Consider the following 16,185-nt stretch of genomic DNA (forward strand, 5'->3'; position numbering starts at 1 on the left):
CAGGGACCTGGGTTGGTTCCCCTGCCCCCCAGCTATATTCCAGCCCTGAGCAGAGCCCGTCTTGGGGGGGAGCAGGGAAGTGAGGTCTGCCTCCCAAGATCCACTGCCCTCTCTCTCCCAGCAGCCCTGGAGCTTGGTCTGGTTTGAGTTCCCCGAAAGCCCACTCAGAGACAAGGATTCAAGGGCAAGGTGAGCCCGGAAACACTGTAGGGGTGGAGGGGTGGAGGAGTGGAAGGTGGGACGGGACAGGGCGGGCTGCTGTGGGCAAACCTCCCCAGCTGCTGCTGGTTTGCCTACCCCCCCCCCCCCCCACACACACACACACACTTCCCGTGACTGCGAGGCTGCTGCGCAGACAGGATTCCCCAGGACGTCAGCGGGCAGGAGCAGTCGTCGGCGGGAGGATGGACATCAGGGCGGTTTGAGCCAAACTTGGCCCATCACTGCGTCCAGGCCACTGGCTACAGGACAGGGTCCTGGGCAGCACGTGGCCTGAGGCGGCTGAGGATTTGGCTGTGTGGTGAGCACATCCACCGGTGTGCTCACTGCTGGGCTCAACCAGGTGCCGGGCCTTTTCCCCTCCGGGTGGGAGAGACTGCTCTCCCACGAAGCCCACGGGGCAGGTCCTGGTGGTGGTGTTTAAAACCCTCATTAAAAAAACTGTTGTTACCTGGTGGCGTGGCTCGGCGGTGGAGCATTGACCTATGAACCAGAAGGTCACAGTTCCACTCCTGGTCAGGGCACGTGCCCGGGTTGTAGGCTCTAGCCCCAGTGCGGGGTGTGCAGGAGGCAGCCGATCAATGATTCTCTGTCCTCATGGATGTTTCTCTCTCTCTCTCTCTCTCTCTCTCTCTCTCTCTCTCTCTCTCTCTCTCTCTCTCTCTCTCTCTCTCTCCCTCTCCTACCTTTCTGAAATCAAGAAAAAAATATATATTTTTAAAAATTGTCAAAATTTGTAAATATTTTTTATTGTAAAATATACATAACAAAATTTATAACGTCACCCGTGTTTAAAGGTTCAGCTCTGTGGCACTTAGAGCATTCACGTGGCTGGGCAGCATTCTGTAACATTTTTTGATGATTTCTTCTTGCGAAGGCACAGCAACTGGGATCTATTTTCAGGGGCTGTTGGCATGGCTGGTCAGCCAACCACAAAAGTGTCCCCTTGCTGATGAGGTGGAAGTATCCGCGGGCCCCCAGCCCTCTGGGCCGCAGTGTCACTTGGTTAAGGTGACCAAGGCGTCTGTGGGCCCTGCCCGTGCCAGCACAGCCCGCTTTGGCTGGCCTTGGACCTGGAGAAAAACACTTAATCCCCGGCTGTAGGGACTTGCTGGTGCCGGTGGCGGAATTTCTCTTGCCTGGGGGGCCAGATTTTGTTCTAATCCTGAAATAGCTCCCTCCGGCTTCTCCCGGCTTGAACTCGTGGTTTATTTATACCCACCCTTTGGAGCAGTGTCCCTTTCTTCCCTCCTCCCAGGGACTGCTGAGGACAGACAGACACAGCACAGCCATGCCCCTGTTGGCACCATGGCCCCCTGCTGTCCCTCTCGGTGTCTTTGCCTTGGCGATGGAGCCTGGGGCTGGGCTGCAGGCAGGGACCACCAGGGGCAGAGGTGGCAGGCACAGCTCGAGGGTCTTGGCATTCCTTGTGGCCCAGACATGCCCTCCCCCCCAACCAGGGGCGGTTTCTGGGGCATCAGATGGTTTCCCTGGAGACTCAGCTTGTGGTGTCTGTGGGCAGCTTTTACCGTGTTTCCACGAAAATAAGACCTAGCGCATGGAAAGATAAGACATCCCCTGAAAATAAGACCTAGCGCAACTTTGGGAGAAAAAATTAATAGAAGACACTGTCTTATTTTCGGGGAAACAGGGTAGTTGTCGCCACACGTGGCCTCAAACGTGTTACCTTACAGGAGGCGGCAGGGGACCAGCCATGTGGCCTCCTTCTGCCTGGGGTGGGGGCAGGAGCACCCTCATAGTCAGACCTTTAACTGAGTTTCTCAAAGCGCTTTCCCAGCCAGCACTCTGGGGCCGGCCAGGCTCCGTGGTGGGGTGAAAAGGTCATTGGTCTCAGGAAGGGCTGCTTGCCTTTGATCTTGCAGCAATTCGAGGTCGCCAGACAGAAAGGCCAGATGAGCCCTGGTGATTAGCTCTCTGTGCAAAGCCAAGGACTGACTGTCTTATTTTCACCCCTTTGCAGATTTCAAGTGTCTTACCCGCTCTTTCTCCTTGTAGCTGTTTCCTCACCCCTCCATCTCTGTATCGGCCTCTGTGGCTCATTATGTGTTTTTTTGTTTTGTTTTTCTGTGTTTCTTTGAGAGGCAGAGAGAGAAAATAAAGACATGAGTTGGTTGTCCCACTTCTCTGTGCATTCATTGCTTGCTTCGTGTATGTGCCCTGAACCCAAACCTTGGTGTATGGGGCAACAACGCTCTAACCAACTGAGCTCCGGGCAGCTTTCTCTTTTGTGGTCTGGCTGTCTCAGTGTGAGTTTCTGCTTATCTCTGTCTCTCTGTCTTTGTCTCTCTCTGCTCCTGTCTTCCACTCTCGCTCTGGCCCAGTCTAGAGACCTTGGCAGGGGACATGGGTGAGTCAAGGTGGCTGCAACTGGAGACCACAGGGGCAGCAGCCAGGGCTGGTCTATCTGAAGGGAACCGATCAGTTTACATTTTGGGGAGAAACCTGGGCACACATGCTGTCCAGGGCCTGGCCTCACCCGCCCTTTGGGCCCCTCTGGGGAACTTCAGTCCCAGCTGCCACAGCACTACCCTCTGCCCTCACGGGGCTGCCCTGGGACACAAAGCAGGCGACTCCTAAGGCTGAGCCAGACGTCACAGGGAAGAAAGGGGCACAGCCATTCCAGTTTCGGGAGATGCTCATATTCATATGCAACCAATTAATAACCCATTTAATTATGCAGGACACCTGAGCAGGTTAGCTCTATCCTGGAACTACTTCAGCGGAGAGTTGCTTGAAGCTATACAGAACCATCCAGAGAGAGAGAGAGAGAGAGAGAGAGAGAGAGAGAGAGAGAGAGAGAGAGAGGACAGAGAAAGGGGTAAACCAGAGTAGGGCCTGCAGTTGAGTTGATAATAATGTACAGACATCAACTTCCTGGTCTCGTTAACGGTCCTCTGAGTAAGTCAGATGCTATCATTGGAGGAAGCCGGGAGAGGGTAGGAAGGAACTCTGTACACTGTTTTTGCAACTTCCATGTGAATGTAAAATTACTTCAAAATAAAAAGTTAAATTTCCTTTTTTTTTTTAAAGTCTATGTAAGAAATCCACTTGAAACCATTTCTGACTTACCTTGTGTTCTCACGATCTCTGCCATCTTTCCCTCCAATTGCCAGTTTTCCGTTTATGTGTAATGTTGCAATATGATTTCATATGCCTTTTAACATCATCCCCACCCCACCCCCTTCCCAGAGTTCTCCTTTCTCCTTTTTCCCATTATTGTTTTAATTATAAAAGTAATTGTTATTCATCATGACTTTATCTGAAGTCTTTCATTTACTTAAACCGGGGACCCAGATTTACAGCATCTCCAGGATGGGGAGGGAGGGGGGGAAGGCGGCGGGGGGGTGGGGGAGGTGGAGGGGAGGAGTTGGGGAGGGCTGGCAGGAAGGCAGACACTGGCCTGTGCTGTCCAAAGGCAGTTCTGTGCTGTTTTTCCTGCCGCTTCCCCAGGGCCTAGAACAGTGTCTGAAATGCTCAGTACACATTTGTTGCGTGCATGTCTGCGGGCCCAGAGGGGTGTGACCATAAGATATACAAGTGTCCTTTCCCTGGGTCCTACCAACTACATGTGAACAGTTTTGTGAAAAGAGAAAGAGGGAAAGAAAGGGGGGAGGGAGGAGAGGAGGGTATTTATTGTAATGCAGATGCTTCCATAGGCCTCTCCCCAGACAACCCCAATTCCATTCTTGGGACATGCTGCACGCTCCCCCCACCCCCTTTCCCCCCCACCCCTGCCTGCCATCAACTCCAAGTTTCAGTTGAAGACTTCACCTTCCTCCTAGTCTAGGGCGGATGATGTCTCTTCTCCATTCCTGAGCCCACCTTTCTCAGACTCACAAATCCTCTCACTCAGACTTTCCAGGGGCTCCACGGGTGGGCAGCTCCTCTGGGACAGTCCCTGGGCTGGGCTGCTCTTGGGACACACCGTGGTCACCGCCTGTGGACTCCCGGCCTGGCCTGTCACCAGGTGTTGGAGAGCGGTGATGTCTACAGCCTCAGTAAAAATGTTTATGCAGCCCCTCCTCATGTGGGGGGTGGTGGCGGGTGGGGACACTTCCCATGAGCCAGACCCTTTGCTTTCTTTAACGCATCTGCTCCTCACGTGTGTCCCAAGAGGCAGGCGATGTATCTGTTTCCAGGTAAGAAAATGGAGGTTCAGAGAGGTTGTGCAAGTTCTCAAGGGCACACAGCTTGTGTGGAGAGGCCCTTCTTGAACCCAGATCACTGGCTGCGCAGTCCCACCTTCCTGCTGTCGCTGACGTCCCCAGGAGAGCCCCTTGCTCTGGGTGCATCGCAGAGTTGCCCAAATTGAGGCACATGGAGCAAAACCAGTGGAACATATAAGTCAGATCTATACAGGGAGCTCTGAGTCACTCATTGAAGTCTGATCTATCTGTTCCAAGAAAAGGCCTGTGCCACGGTGGGTCATGCATCATGAACTGAGTCCCGGGCAGATGTGGGGCACTTTCCCCGGTGTTTCCGAGAGAAGAGCACCAGCTTTTAGGGTGTGTTGTTGCAGACCTGGCAGATCTGAGGGAACATCAGCAGTGAGGTGGGCAGACCAGACCTTTCTGGGGTGAGGGCAGCAGGGGGGATGGGGTGATCTGTGGAAACACCAGGAAGCTTCATGGCAGGTGCTAATGGTCACTCACCATTGCCACCTACTTGGAATTTTGTCCAAAGTCAATTGCATTCTGGGAAAAGCTTAACCACCTCTCTCTCAGGAGGAGGCTTAGAGCCAGCATGTCCCTCCTCCAAACCTGGTTATTTGCTTCAGAAACCATCCTCCTGGCCCCCAGGGCCACCTCCCAGCCCGGACACCTCACCAGGCCTGACTTCTTCGCATGGACTAGGAGGACATCCGAATCTACTGTGGGCTAAAAGCCACTTTGCCTGCACTGCATCTGCCTCTGAGTGACAGCTATGGCTTCAAGTAACTTTCCTTCTTGACGGAAAAAGTCCCTCAAGACATGGCCACTGAACTTCACACACTACAGTTGAATAATATTATGGTCACTTCTCTAAGGAATCCAGTGTTAATAAAATAAGGTAGAAGGAATTAGAACCAGAAGACATTCCACGTACTATGAGAAAGTTTTGTTTCATGAAACCTCTCTCTCTCTCTCTCTCTGTGTGTGTGTGTGTCTAGGGTCTCTGTGTGTGTGTGTGTGTGTGTGTGTGTGTGTGAGTGTGTGTCTAGGGTGTGGCACAGGTAGCTGGCTCCCTCCTATTGCAGAGCTGTGTGGTCTGCCTTTTGCTAATGTGGTTGAAAGTGACATCTACTTTTGGGTCAAGGTGGCTGGGTTCTTGAATCACCCTATGGAGAGCTACCCACACACCAGGAGACCTCACATTGCAGGTGTGTGAGAAATGAACTTTCCTTGGTAAGCCACTAAGTCTTGGGACCTGTGAATTATAGCACTGAGAAATGTATTTCTTAATGTGGGTATGGTCAAAGTTTGAAAAAAGCACCTGGTCTAACCTAACCATCCTGTTTTTCAGATGAAGAGACCAAGTGTCAGAGAGGGTGAGGGGCTCCCCAAAGTCTCCGGAATGAGCTGGGGCCAAACCCTGCCTGAGCAGGAGGGTCCAGGCCGTGAGGTCTCGGCAGGCCTTGTGCACAGACAGGGCGCAGATGACCGCCGGGCTGTGGGCGTGTGGTACCATGCTCCTCCGACCTCCACACGCACCTCGGGCACAGATCTGACACCTGCTCTGCGGGGGGACCTCCGCCCACGGCTGGGGCAGGAAGGGTGACCTCCTGGCCCTGCTGAACTAGCTCTCACCTGCCCCGCTCGGCTCTGTGGTTAACATCTCAGCAGCACACCTCCAGACTTTCTCTGAAAGTCTGGGTTTCTCTGAATTCTCGGAGGCCTCGGGTTCTGAGAAGCCAGCAGCGACCCTGCCCATGCCACAGGAGCCCTCGGTGAGCCACACGCCCACAGGCACACACACACCCCGGGACCCGGCTTCTGTGCTTTGCTGCAGTGGGTTTGGCCCTTGCGTGTTCCAGCCGAGGCCCTGGAGACCGGAGGCCCCGTGACAGACCATCCCAACCGTGTTCTCTGTGTTCCCGACCCACACAGCCCCTGGGCACAGCGACTGTTGATGCCATCACGTTGTGGGTAACTGGAAGTGCAGCCCCAGGAACATGAAACCTAACATTAGGTCCTCTGAAAGTGGAGCCGTGGCCGAGGGGGCAGGGGGAACCTCCCCAGAGCAGTAGTTGGGGTGGGTGCCACTGGGTGAGGCCAGGCCAGCACCCTCTGCCCCCGCCCCCCGCCTGGAACAAGTCAAGCTGCGTTCTCATTCCACATTAGCCTTTTATTAGAACCGTAGTGAATGGGATCGCTCTGCCAACAGGATAAGTCATTTCTTCAGTCAGTCTGAGTTATAGCGTAAAGATGAATGAGAAAAAAGCAATAGATATAAATGGCATGTCTGAGTACCCATAAATCAAACGAATTGTGCCATTGTGAGAAAATTATTATGACAACTTTTACATCAAAGTGGTTCAAGCCTGTTTATAGGAACCTTATATTTCACGTTAGCACATAAAAAGAGAGCCTCTGAGAGGAATACTGAGGACCGGCTTTGGCCTGAGAGAAGGAAGCCTGGCTCGCCAGCTGCAGCCCCAATGCACCCGCCGCCTCTCCGCTCCACGGACCCCGCCTGTGCGGGGCGGGCAGACGCACATCTGCGGGAGGAGGATGAGGGCTGCGTGGTGGGCTCCACGGGACAGCCACTCCACGTGGGGGGACTAAGTCCTCCATCCGCCCTTGTTCTGTAATGACCCCTGGGGGGTGCTTTTTAAAGAAACAATAGAAACAAAAAGAATAAATTTGGGTCAACTCTGGCAGGTTATCATTAGGAGACAACAGAACTGCCACAGGATTTTATAATGGTTTGCCGTCTAGTTCTTGTTAATGGCGAACAATCACCCCCCCCCCCCCCCCCCGGGGTGATGTATGAGATCCTACTAGCTGTATGCAGGGGAGGCTGGGTTTACTGTCAGTCACATTCAGCCTCACCGACTGCTGTTAGCGGAGGATACTCTGGAAGGCCGTCTCCGGGAGAATCCAGTATAACTAAGGGCTCGGAGCGCTGTATGACCCCTTGGCAGCCACACAAGGTGAGGCAAGGTCATCACGACTTCCTTTCTCTGAGCTGAAACCCCACAGGTAAGGTACACGTGTAATCTCACTCAGATTTCCACACTGATCAGAGAGGAATGCATGAACACGGGGAGGGGCATGTATAAAAAAGGCAGATGACCATGAGAATGAATCTAAGCTTTACGTATATAAAATGTAACTGCTGATAATCAAAACACTAGAGGGTTCCAATGATTATCACATTTGTTAAAGAAAAAAAAAAATATATATATATATATATTCGGGATTTTAAAATTGTGCCATTACGTGTAAGTACCTGATAAAATAATAAAAAGGAACATAAATTTCTTTAATGGTACTGTAACTAATAAAAAAGCAAACAATGCTCAATTATGAAGAATAAAAACAAGTCACTTAAAAAAGATAAGAGTAATTCGAGTCTCAGACCCCAAAAACTACGGGAGTTGGAGGGTGGCTGTTGTCTGCACCGCGCCTCCCCGTGGGTTTCCTTTCTCTGAGGTGTGAGCAGGTTATTGGGGCCACAGGAGCAAAGCCTCTGAGGGACCCCAATGGCTCTCATGTGGCACCGACATGGAAGCTCAGAGTGAGGACCCGGCTGCATGCTGCAGGGCTGAGGTCTCAGGGACCCTGACGCAGGACCCAGCCCAGAGGCCCGCGGAGGGGCGTCTGGTGGCCACTGTGGGGCCGGTGGCACTCTGCTCCAGGACTCCGGCTCCCAGGCAGAAGAAAGGCTGGAAGTAAGCAGACGACCCTGCTCTGCCGCCAGGAGACAGCCGGCTCCATGGGACCAGCAAGGACAGCGCTGTAGAACCTTCCCTAGCTAGGCCCTGCACAGCGGCCAGGCCCCTCACCGAGGGGCCTCGGAGCTCAGGGGACGCATGGCAGCAGCAGCTGCTCAGCGAGGCCTCCACGGGAGTTAGCAGACCTCGCAGGCTGGCCGCGTCCCTCAGTGCCTCTCAGGAAGCTGAGCACCGTTCACCCCGCAGGCTGTGTTAGGAGGCGCCCCTGCTGGAGCGGAAGGACTAACGGCAGAGCCAAGCAGGAGCCCCTCTGACCCCAAGTCAACACAGTGCTCTGGAGCAGGAGGGGGGGGGGGGGCTGCATCACACTGTGTAGAGGAACCACGGTCGCAGTGGCGGGATGGAACGGTGTGTCTGTTCGTCCGTACGCAGCTCTCACCTGCTGCCAGGAAAGCACCCACGGCAGAGGCCTCGCCTCAGAGGCGGCTCCCAAAGAGCCAGTGCCCGGGCAGGCTGCTCGGCGGCCTCCACAGGGGAAACATGATTGCTGGAGGAGGGGCAGGGATGACCACGGGGATCGGGACTGAGGCCTGGAAGTGCATCCTTCAGCAAACAAAAAACCTAAACTCACTGTAATGAGCCCGAAGTCCAGACCCGTTTCTAAAGGTCGCCGGAACTACTGAGAGGCCATAATGTTCTTCCAGCCCCGGGCCCGGTCCTTCCTGCTGCACTGGGCTCTGCTGTGTGACTGCCCGGAGGAGAAAGGAACTCGGCAGAGACAGCTTTCCAGAGAGAGCGAGTCCTTGCTATCAGCCACTTCCTCTCCCGGATGCTCTGAGGGAGGAAGACTGGAAACCAGCTCTTCTTCCTTCCAGATGTAACAGGTGGAGTGGCCACACCATAGTTGGGGAGCACAGACAGTGTGGGACTGGACCCTTCACCCAGCTCTACCTCAGGGAGGGGAGGGGGAGGGGGGCGGACAGGGGTTAGGGAAGAGCCAAAGCCCTGTCTGCATCTTGGTGACCATCAGTCTGTATGCTCTGTGGCACATTTGCTTTTCTCTGAAGGTTCTGGCGGGTGGCTCCGGTGCCACACTGCATGCTGGGGAAGAAGCGCTGGTCTCAGAGGGAAAAGAAGCGCTGGTTTCAGGGGGGTCTCCACCGGGGGGCTCAGCTGGGCCTGGAGCTGCTGAGGGGGGCGGCGGGCTCTGTGTCAGATGTCCAGGGGGCTCACGATGGTGAAGCCAGAGTCCTTGCTGTTGCTGCTGCTGTCGTCGTCGGGGCTGGAGCTGGGGTTGCTGGAGGAGGCCGAGGCCGGGCCCATCAGGGGGTCGGAGAAGACCAGCGGGAAGCGGGCCAGGCCCTCGCCCTTCCCAGACGTGCTTCTGAGGGTGCGGAGCGGCTGGGCCTGGCTGGAGGGGGGCGCCTTGGCGCTGCCTCCCCCGTCCTCTTTGGAAACCAGGATGAAGTCCTCCGCGCCGCCTTCATCCGCGGGCCCGGGCACTTCCGAAGCGGCCTGGGGACACAGTCAGGAGCACAGGGGTGAGAGAGCTGAGCGGGGCCCAGGAGCTGGGGTGCACTCCATGGGAAACTGCCCCCCTCGCCCTGCCCTGTGCTATTCCTTGGAAAGACACCCGGTGCTCCCCCTCGGAAGCTGAATGCTGTCTCCCGGGGGGAAGGGAGTGGACCTGCTGACTCAGAGGCTGTTGGGAGGGGCAGTTCAGGAAGCAGCCAGCAGGCTACAGGCAGATCCCTATCAGCTTCTCGTGGCACCTGCCATGCAGTCACTCATCCGCCTCAGCTTCAACCCCTCACCTGGGAGCGGGGGTCACAGAGCTGTGAGACGGCGTGCGGGATATGAACCGCACAGGACTGGATCCTAACTAAGCCCAGGTCTAGAGGACGGCTACCTGCCTGAGGACAGGCCTAGGAGGGCCCTGGCACTTGGTCTCGGCCAGCGCCTCCTGGGAATGCACCTGGGCCCTGGGCAGTGTGGTAACTGGTAGGCTCTGCGAACAGGTAAAACAAGCGTGGAATTGCAAAGCATACACCCCAAAGCACAGAGATGGGATTGCTCTGCAACTGTTTTCCTTTCTTTCTAAGCAGTTATGACTAGCGTTTAGCTTTTTAGCCTAAGGTGACATTCATGAACATCAGTGAATGTTTTGAGCTAAGAGCAGAGGTGGAAGGAGAGCCCTAGTCTAATCACACATGTTCCAAAGCCGACCTGGCAGAAAGCGCACCTGCCCTGGCGCTGATGGGAGCTCGTGTGGTGCCCACACCTGCCCTCCCACCTCCTGCCCACTGCCCCCCAGTGTGGAGGGACTGCCCAGGGGGCTGGAGGCTAATAGATGTAGAGCCCTTGGCTAGAAGGGCTCCTCTGGAGGGCTCCTCTGGGTCCTCTGGCCTCGAGGCTGGCATGGCCAAGGCCACCTGTGAGCTGTGGGCAGAGCCCGGATGGGCAGCCAGCCACGCTTCTAAGGGAAATCTGGGCTAACTGACATGCCCCTCTCTGAATCTCCTGTTCTCCTTGGTGACATGGTGAGTGCAGGGTGAGTGGCTAAATAAAGGTTTGGGTGGCTCCCCTGACATTTGCTACCTTTAAGATACTGAATCGGAGGACAGAAACAGGATTTGCCTTTAAAATTACAGCGTTGGAAGAACAGGCCTTGAGGTTCTTGAAGCTGTTTCTATTCCATCAACATATTAATTCTTTCAAAATGGAAGAAGACCAGCACCCGGCACTCTGGTAGACGCGCTAGGGCAGTCGGTAGAGAGAGATTGTCCTTTCATTCCATCCCTGTCCCTCTGCAAGGTGCCCCTGCTCAGGGCTGGGTCGCTCAGAGGGATGTCTGAGGAGGGGCTTGTCCTCCCACCTGTGTGCACATGGACCTGAACCTTGACCTCCCGGCTCCCACGTGGGGACACTGTTCGTATGACCATTGTCCTGCACTGTAAACTGAAAACGTGTGCTGGTAACAGGTAGGTTCTTACAAATATGAAAGCCAGGAATGACAACTGCAAAGTACAATGAAGTTTTCAATGTAGCAAATTCTGTGTTTGAAAGGTCTTTTTCTATAGTGTTTTTACATATTCAACTAAAGTACCACACTGAGTTTTTCAATAAAATGGCCAATTAAAATTGGTTGGGAATAAAAAGAATTTGAATAAATAAATTATTATTGAAAAGTTAAACATCTGTGCAGGGAAAGAGAATTAGGAGTAACTAATCAAGTTAAACTTGCAATTTTAATGTATCAATGTGGCTACAATGCAGACTCAAAATGCTCCACAAAAACTTCCCGTAGAGCTGGTGAAATTAACCACAGAGTTCTCTCTTCCTGAAGAGTACTCCTAAAACTAAAAAACTCCTGTTCTAACATATCATTCTGCTTTTTTAAAATCATAAAAATAAATAATTTACAAGCATCTGGATGCTAGTTTTTGAGAAAGTAACTTAGATGAGATTTTGCTAATGTTCATTTTTAAAGCTGAAACTTTGTAAGCCATTTGAAAAGAGTATTACTAGGGATTTCAGTCCTGTTGGATGATGACAGTGAGGCAGCATGGCGGAGTAGGAAGCTTATTGCACTGGGATAAGTTCTGCAAACATAATGTCTGCTGAGCCATGGGCCTCCTAAGCCTCATTTTCTCACTGAAAAACAAGCAGGCAGTACTAAGTGCATGAGGAATCTCTTCCATCTCTTCTAACTGGAAAATTCTGTGACTTTATGTTAGAATTCTGTGACATTATGTGATACACAATGCAGACACCTGAGAGCACGTTACAGCCTACAGGCCAAATGCCTCCTGCAACCTGTTTTTGAGCAGCTCAAGCTGCGAATGGCTTATACATTTTTAAAGGGTTGTAGAAACAAACAAACAAACACACCCAATACAAAACCAAACATATGACAGAGACCCTATGTGGCCTGCAATCCTAAAATACTTACTATCTGGTCCTTTTACAGAAAAAGTTTACTAACCTCTCTGCCTCTGAGGGTGGACATTAATGCAAAGTCCTTCCCCATGAAGGCAAAGAACACACCAGGACAGCATCAGGAAGGCAGGGGCAGCACGTCCTGAGGCATCAGCTGGAGACAGCTGGCCAGTGACTGAGGCAGAGACCTGGCCTTCCAGGCCCACACCATGGAATCGGCAGGCGGCCAGGCCAAGGCTGTTGCGTAAAAGTGTGTGGGGTGCACTGCACAGCTCCGGGAGGCACTAACCTAACTGCTATCACCATGACTGGCACCGCCCGAGGGCACCTTACAGGCTGTACACAGCAACCTGGGCCCAGGCCATCTGTGGTAGTGCACAGGTGAACTTCGCACATGGTGACCTAAAGGGACGTCAGTAGGGATTTTATAATCCATAACTTTGAAGAACTTAGGTGACTGTGCCCCCTCAATGTGACACCATTTGTCAGAGCTCTGTACCTGCTTGGTGGCCCCGGGCAGCTGGCCACTCTGGCCCTGGCCTTGGCCTTGGCCCTGACCGCTGTAGTGGTCGTCTGAGATGGTGATCTGCTCATTCTCCTCGGCTTCCAGCTGGCTCTGGTTGAAACGCAGGGAACCTTTGAGAATGTCTTTGATCTATTTTCAAAGAAGGAGAAAATAAATGAGAAAGACAGTTTGCTTTTAAATGCTTGCTAAATCTCTGATACATTGTCACTGACCATTTTTTATAGTATGGATATCACTGTATTACCATCAGAAAGAAGTAGCAGAGAAAAATCCAATTCTATCACTGCCATCAAGTTATTAATGACCAAGGAAAATGGAAGCATCTCAATGGCCAGGTTCTCACAGCGTCAGGCACGGGTGTCACCTCCTTGGCGGTTAACTCAAGGCAGGAAGCACCAGTGGCCTGCACACCTAGCCCCACTTAACAGCCCTCAGCTCCTCACGGGCTCCACTCCAGCAGACATTTGTCAACATTTACATTCCCTGTATGGGTCCTAAGGGTCATTGAACTGTAGCCCCTAGAGGTCTGAGGCCTGTTGCAGGGAATGAGTAAGACCTGTGCTCCAAGGGCATTGGTATTTACGGATGTGACTGAATGTGATGCTGGACCACTGGACACAGATCCGGTGAGGAAGGGGCAGGGATGGGAAATGGAAAGTCAGTTTGGGCTTCAGGCTAGTCAGACAGGATCACCAGGAGGAGTGAGAGGCACAGGAGGTGGAGGTCCAGGAGGGGCTCTGTCTGGGAGGACATGAGGGGCTGGGGCGACATGGCTCTAATGTCCTGGCACTCCATGCCCGAGGGTGCCCTCCCCAACAGAAATGAAAACGGATGCCTGTGGGACACAAAGTCACATCTGTGGACATACCTGTTTTAATCCTGCCAGGGAAACCAGAATTTGATCTTCTTTTTCCAAATTTTCTTGTAATATCACATCTTGAATATTTACTGAAAATAGAAGAATGACATTTTATAACTAATGCTCTGAGTGTAACTTATCTGCTGCCATACTCTAACTTCAGACAAGTTTGAGAGCTTTTTTGGCAAATTTTGCAGCAACGATTCACACCAAGGATGTTCTGCCAAACTGCTCTCTTAGTGTCTGTGGCCTTACATGCCACATGCTCAGCCACTCACTCTGAAGTTGTCCCATCCTCTGCTCTGGCCTCCTTAGTTCCGTGAGTGCCCTGACAGTCAAGGGAGCTGTGTATCGAGCCAGCACACCGCTCCCTGGCCTGGAGGTCCTGTCCCCAAATCCAATGACCGGCCTCTCCTCCTGGCTCAGTTCTCTGCTCCAGCATCGCCTCCTTGGCGCAGTGTTCCTGCCCATCCAACTAATGTAGCCCAGGCCCCCCTCTGCTCTCCAGAGAATCACCTCTTTCACTGCACTGATAGTAAGCACTTGTCACCATCTGATTGCTGGCTTATTTGTTGTCTGTCTCCCCCAATAGAACATAAACTCCCGACCTTTAGAATAATGCTGGTGTGTTCAAGTACACAATGAGTATTTACTGACTGACTGACTGACTGAATGAACAAACATGCAGAAAAACTCCTGGGACGTGCATTTCAAAACACTGCTATTCTAACTATCTCCCCAAAGCATTTCCAGTAATGGCCAAGGCAAGGACTGATATCAACAGAAGTCCAGGCTGACAATTTACTAGAATCTTTAATAAGAATAAGTCTGAACCATGCTGACAAGCCCTCTCACACACTGAGGCAGAAAATCAGAAGCTTTTCTTTATTCAGAAAACGTGACTGTACTTTCTAAAGAAAGGCCTGCTCCGAAACAAGAAAGCATGATGAATGGGAATGGAATAATAGATATAATTAGAGAGCAAATGTTTTTGGTTTCCTTAAAAGCCTGTAACAATTTGTTCTCTCTCAATAAAAAAACACACAAAATGCACTCAACAGGACATTAATGACAACCAACTGCAGAAAATTAACAAGAAACAGTTCTGTGGGCTTTGAGAGGCCTGCAAAGGTTACTTTTGTTTTTGTGGCTGCTCTGGTGTTTAAGGCAGAGCTCGGAGGCCAAGGGGAGCAGTGGGCTCTGCCCCACTGAGCTGAAGGTGGGACAGATTTCACAGCTCCCAGCCTGGATGCAGGAATCCTAGCACGTCTGCAGGCAGCACGGGGGCTTCCTGGATCTAGGGAACTAATGGAGGGGAGGCCTCTGGAGGCTAGACCCAGCAAACTGGGGGAGGGGAGTAGGAAAGGAGGAAATCTGACAAACAAAAATAAAAACAAAACAAGTGTGATGTCTCTGCCTGCCACGTGGATAGTCTGCTGTGGAAGCCAAAGCATTTGGCCACACTGCCTGGTGTCTGCCTTCCAAAGCAGTGATGGGGCTCCTGGTCAGCAGCAAGGACCACAGGCATTGAGGGTCAGAGGCTACAGGCCAGTCGGGCAGTCAGCAGCTCCAGTAGGGACAGAGGCCCAGAAATATATGGGAGCTGAGCTCTCGTTAGAGGCTGGCAGGACCCGGAGCACTCAGAGGCCTTCCTCAAACACCAAACACATGCCAGCCAGCCCCGGAACTTGACACTGACACCATCTGGCAAGAAGAAGAGACAGAGTGGAGAAACTCTGGGCAGGGTGCACCTGTAAGAAAGGGAGTTGCCTTTAACTGGCAAGTTTAAGCCTTGGAAGGGAACGTCAGAACAAGATTTGCACACACCTGCGTGGAGGTGTATAGATTTACCACCCCACTGCAGAAGTCTCAGTATCCACCTGAGATCTTACACCACCATACTGGCCATGTTGCCTAGAAGTTTCTTGAGCCAAGCTGCCCCAGCCATCCTCTCTGGGACGCCCTGTTTAGCTGCGAGCTGGCCAAGAGATGCGTGCTGATGCTCGAAGGAGAAGGTTGAAAGGTGGGAAAGGCAGAAGGTCTGAGTGTGCTGGAAAACGGAACGGACTGTCTTACACTACAGGCCGAAGCAGCAATAAAACCCCACGTTCTGAAGGCCACTTTCTGTGTGCTCTCTCTGGATAAGAGCATGAGCAGCCAAAAAGCTCAGATCCTCTCAGCTGTCCTATCTTTGGGTTTAAAGAGGTGGCAGAGCTGCTGGTGGGCTACCCTGACTCCACCTCCACCCCTTTGTCACCAACATGTCCCAGATTTCATTCATGGAAGTGCTGTGCCCACTTATCCTTTCAGTCAAGGTCGGTCATGTGACACAGCTCTGGCTAATGAGGTGTGAGATAAGGCCCTCAACAGAGCTACTGGACCAGTCCTCATGGGGGACTGACTGGGTTTGCTCCTTTGGGGCCTGTGCACTCCTCACTTTTTTTTAAAAAAATATATTTTATTGATTTTTTTACGGAGAGGAAGAGAGAGAGATAGAGAGTTAGAAACATCGATGAGAGAGAATCATTGATCAGTTGCCTCCCACACACACCTCACTGGGGATGTGCCCACACCAAGGTACATGCCTTTGACCGGAATCGAACCTGGGACTTTTCAGTCTGCAGGCTGATGCTCTATCCACTGAGCCAAACCGGTTTCGACACTCCTCACTTTTGCTGCTGAAGTACTGGCAGGGGCTCCGCGGACCACTGTGCAAACACGCAGAGGAGGATGGCAGCCTCAGGA

General features: G+C 52.5%; 1 protein-coding gene across 3 annotated transcripts in view; it reads right to left on the reverse strand.

Moving 5' to 3' along the window:
* Positions 1–6,543: 6,543 nt before the first annotated feature.
* Positions 6,544–16,185, reverse strand: part of TBC1D5 (TBC1 domain family member 5) — a 375,466-nt gene continuing 365,824 nt past the window's right edge. For all 3 annotated transcript variants that reach the window (XM_084903302.1, XM_084903300.1, XM_084903301.1), the window contains 3 exons: positions 13,450–13,529; positions 12,555–12,710; positions 6,544–9,631 (listed from right to left, as the gene is read on the reverse strand). In XM_084903302.1, coding sequence (XP_084759428.1) covers positions 9,329–9,631; positions 12,555–12,710; positions 13,450–13,529 — 539 coding nt within the window. In that variant the 3' untranslated portion in view covers positions 6,544–9,328. The remainder of the gene's footprint in view (positions 9,632–12,554; positions 12,711–13,449; positions 13,530–16,185) is intronic.

Source organism: Pipistrellus hanaki (genome assembly GCF_964339955.1).
Source record: "Pipistrellus hanaki genome assembly, chromosome: 13".
In the NCBI taxonomy this organism is placed as follows: Eukaryota; Metazoa; Chordata; class Mammalia; order Chiroptera; family Vespertilionidae; genus Pipistrellus; species Pipistrellus hanaki.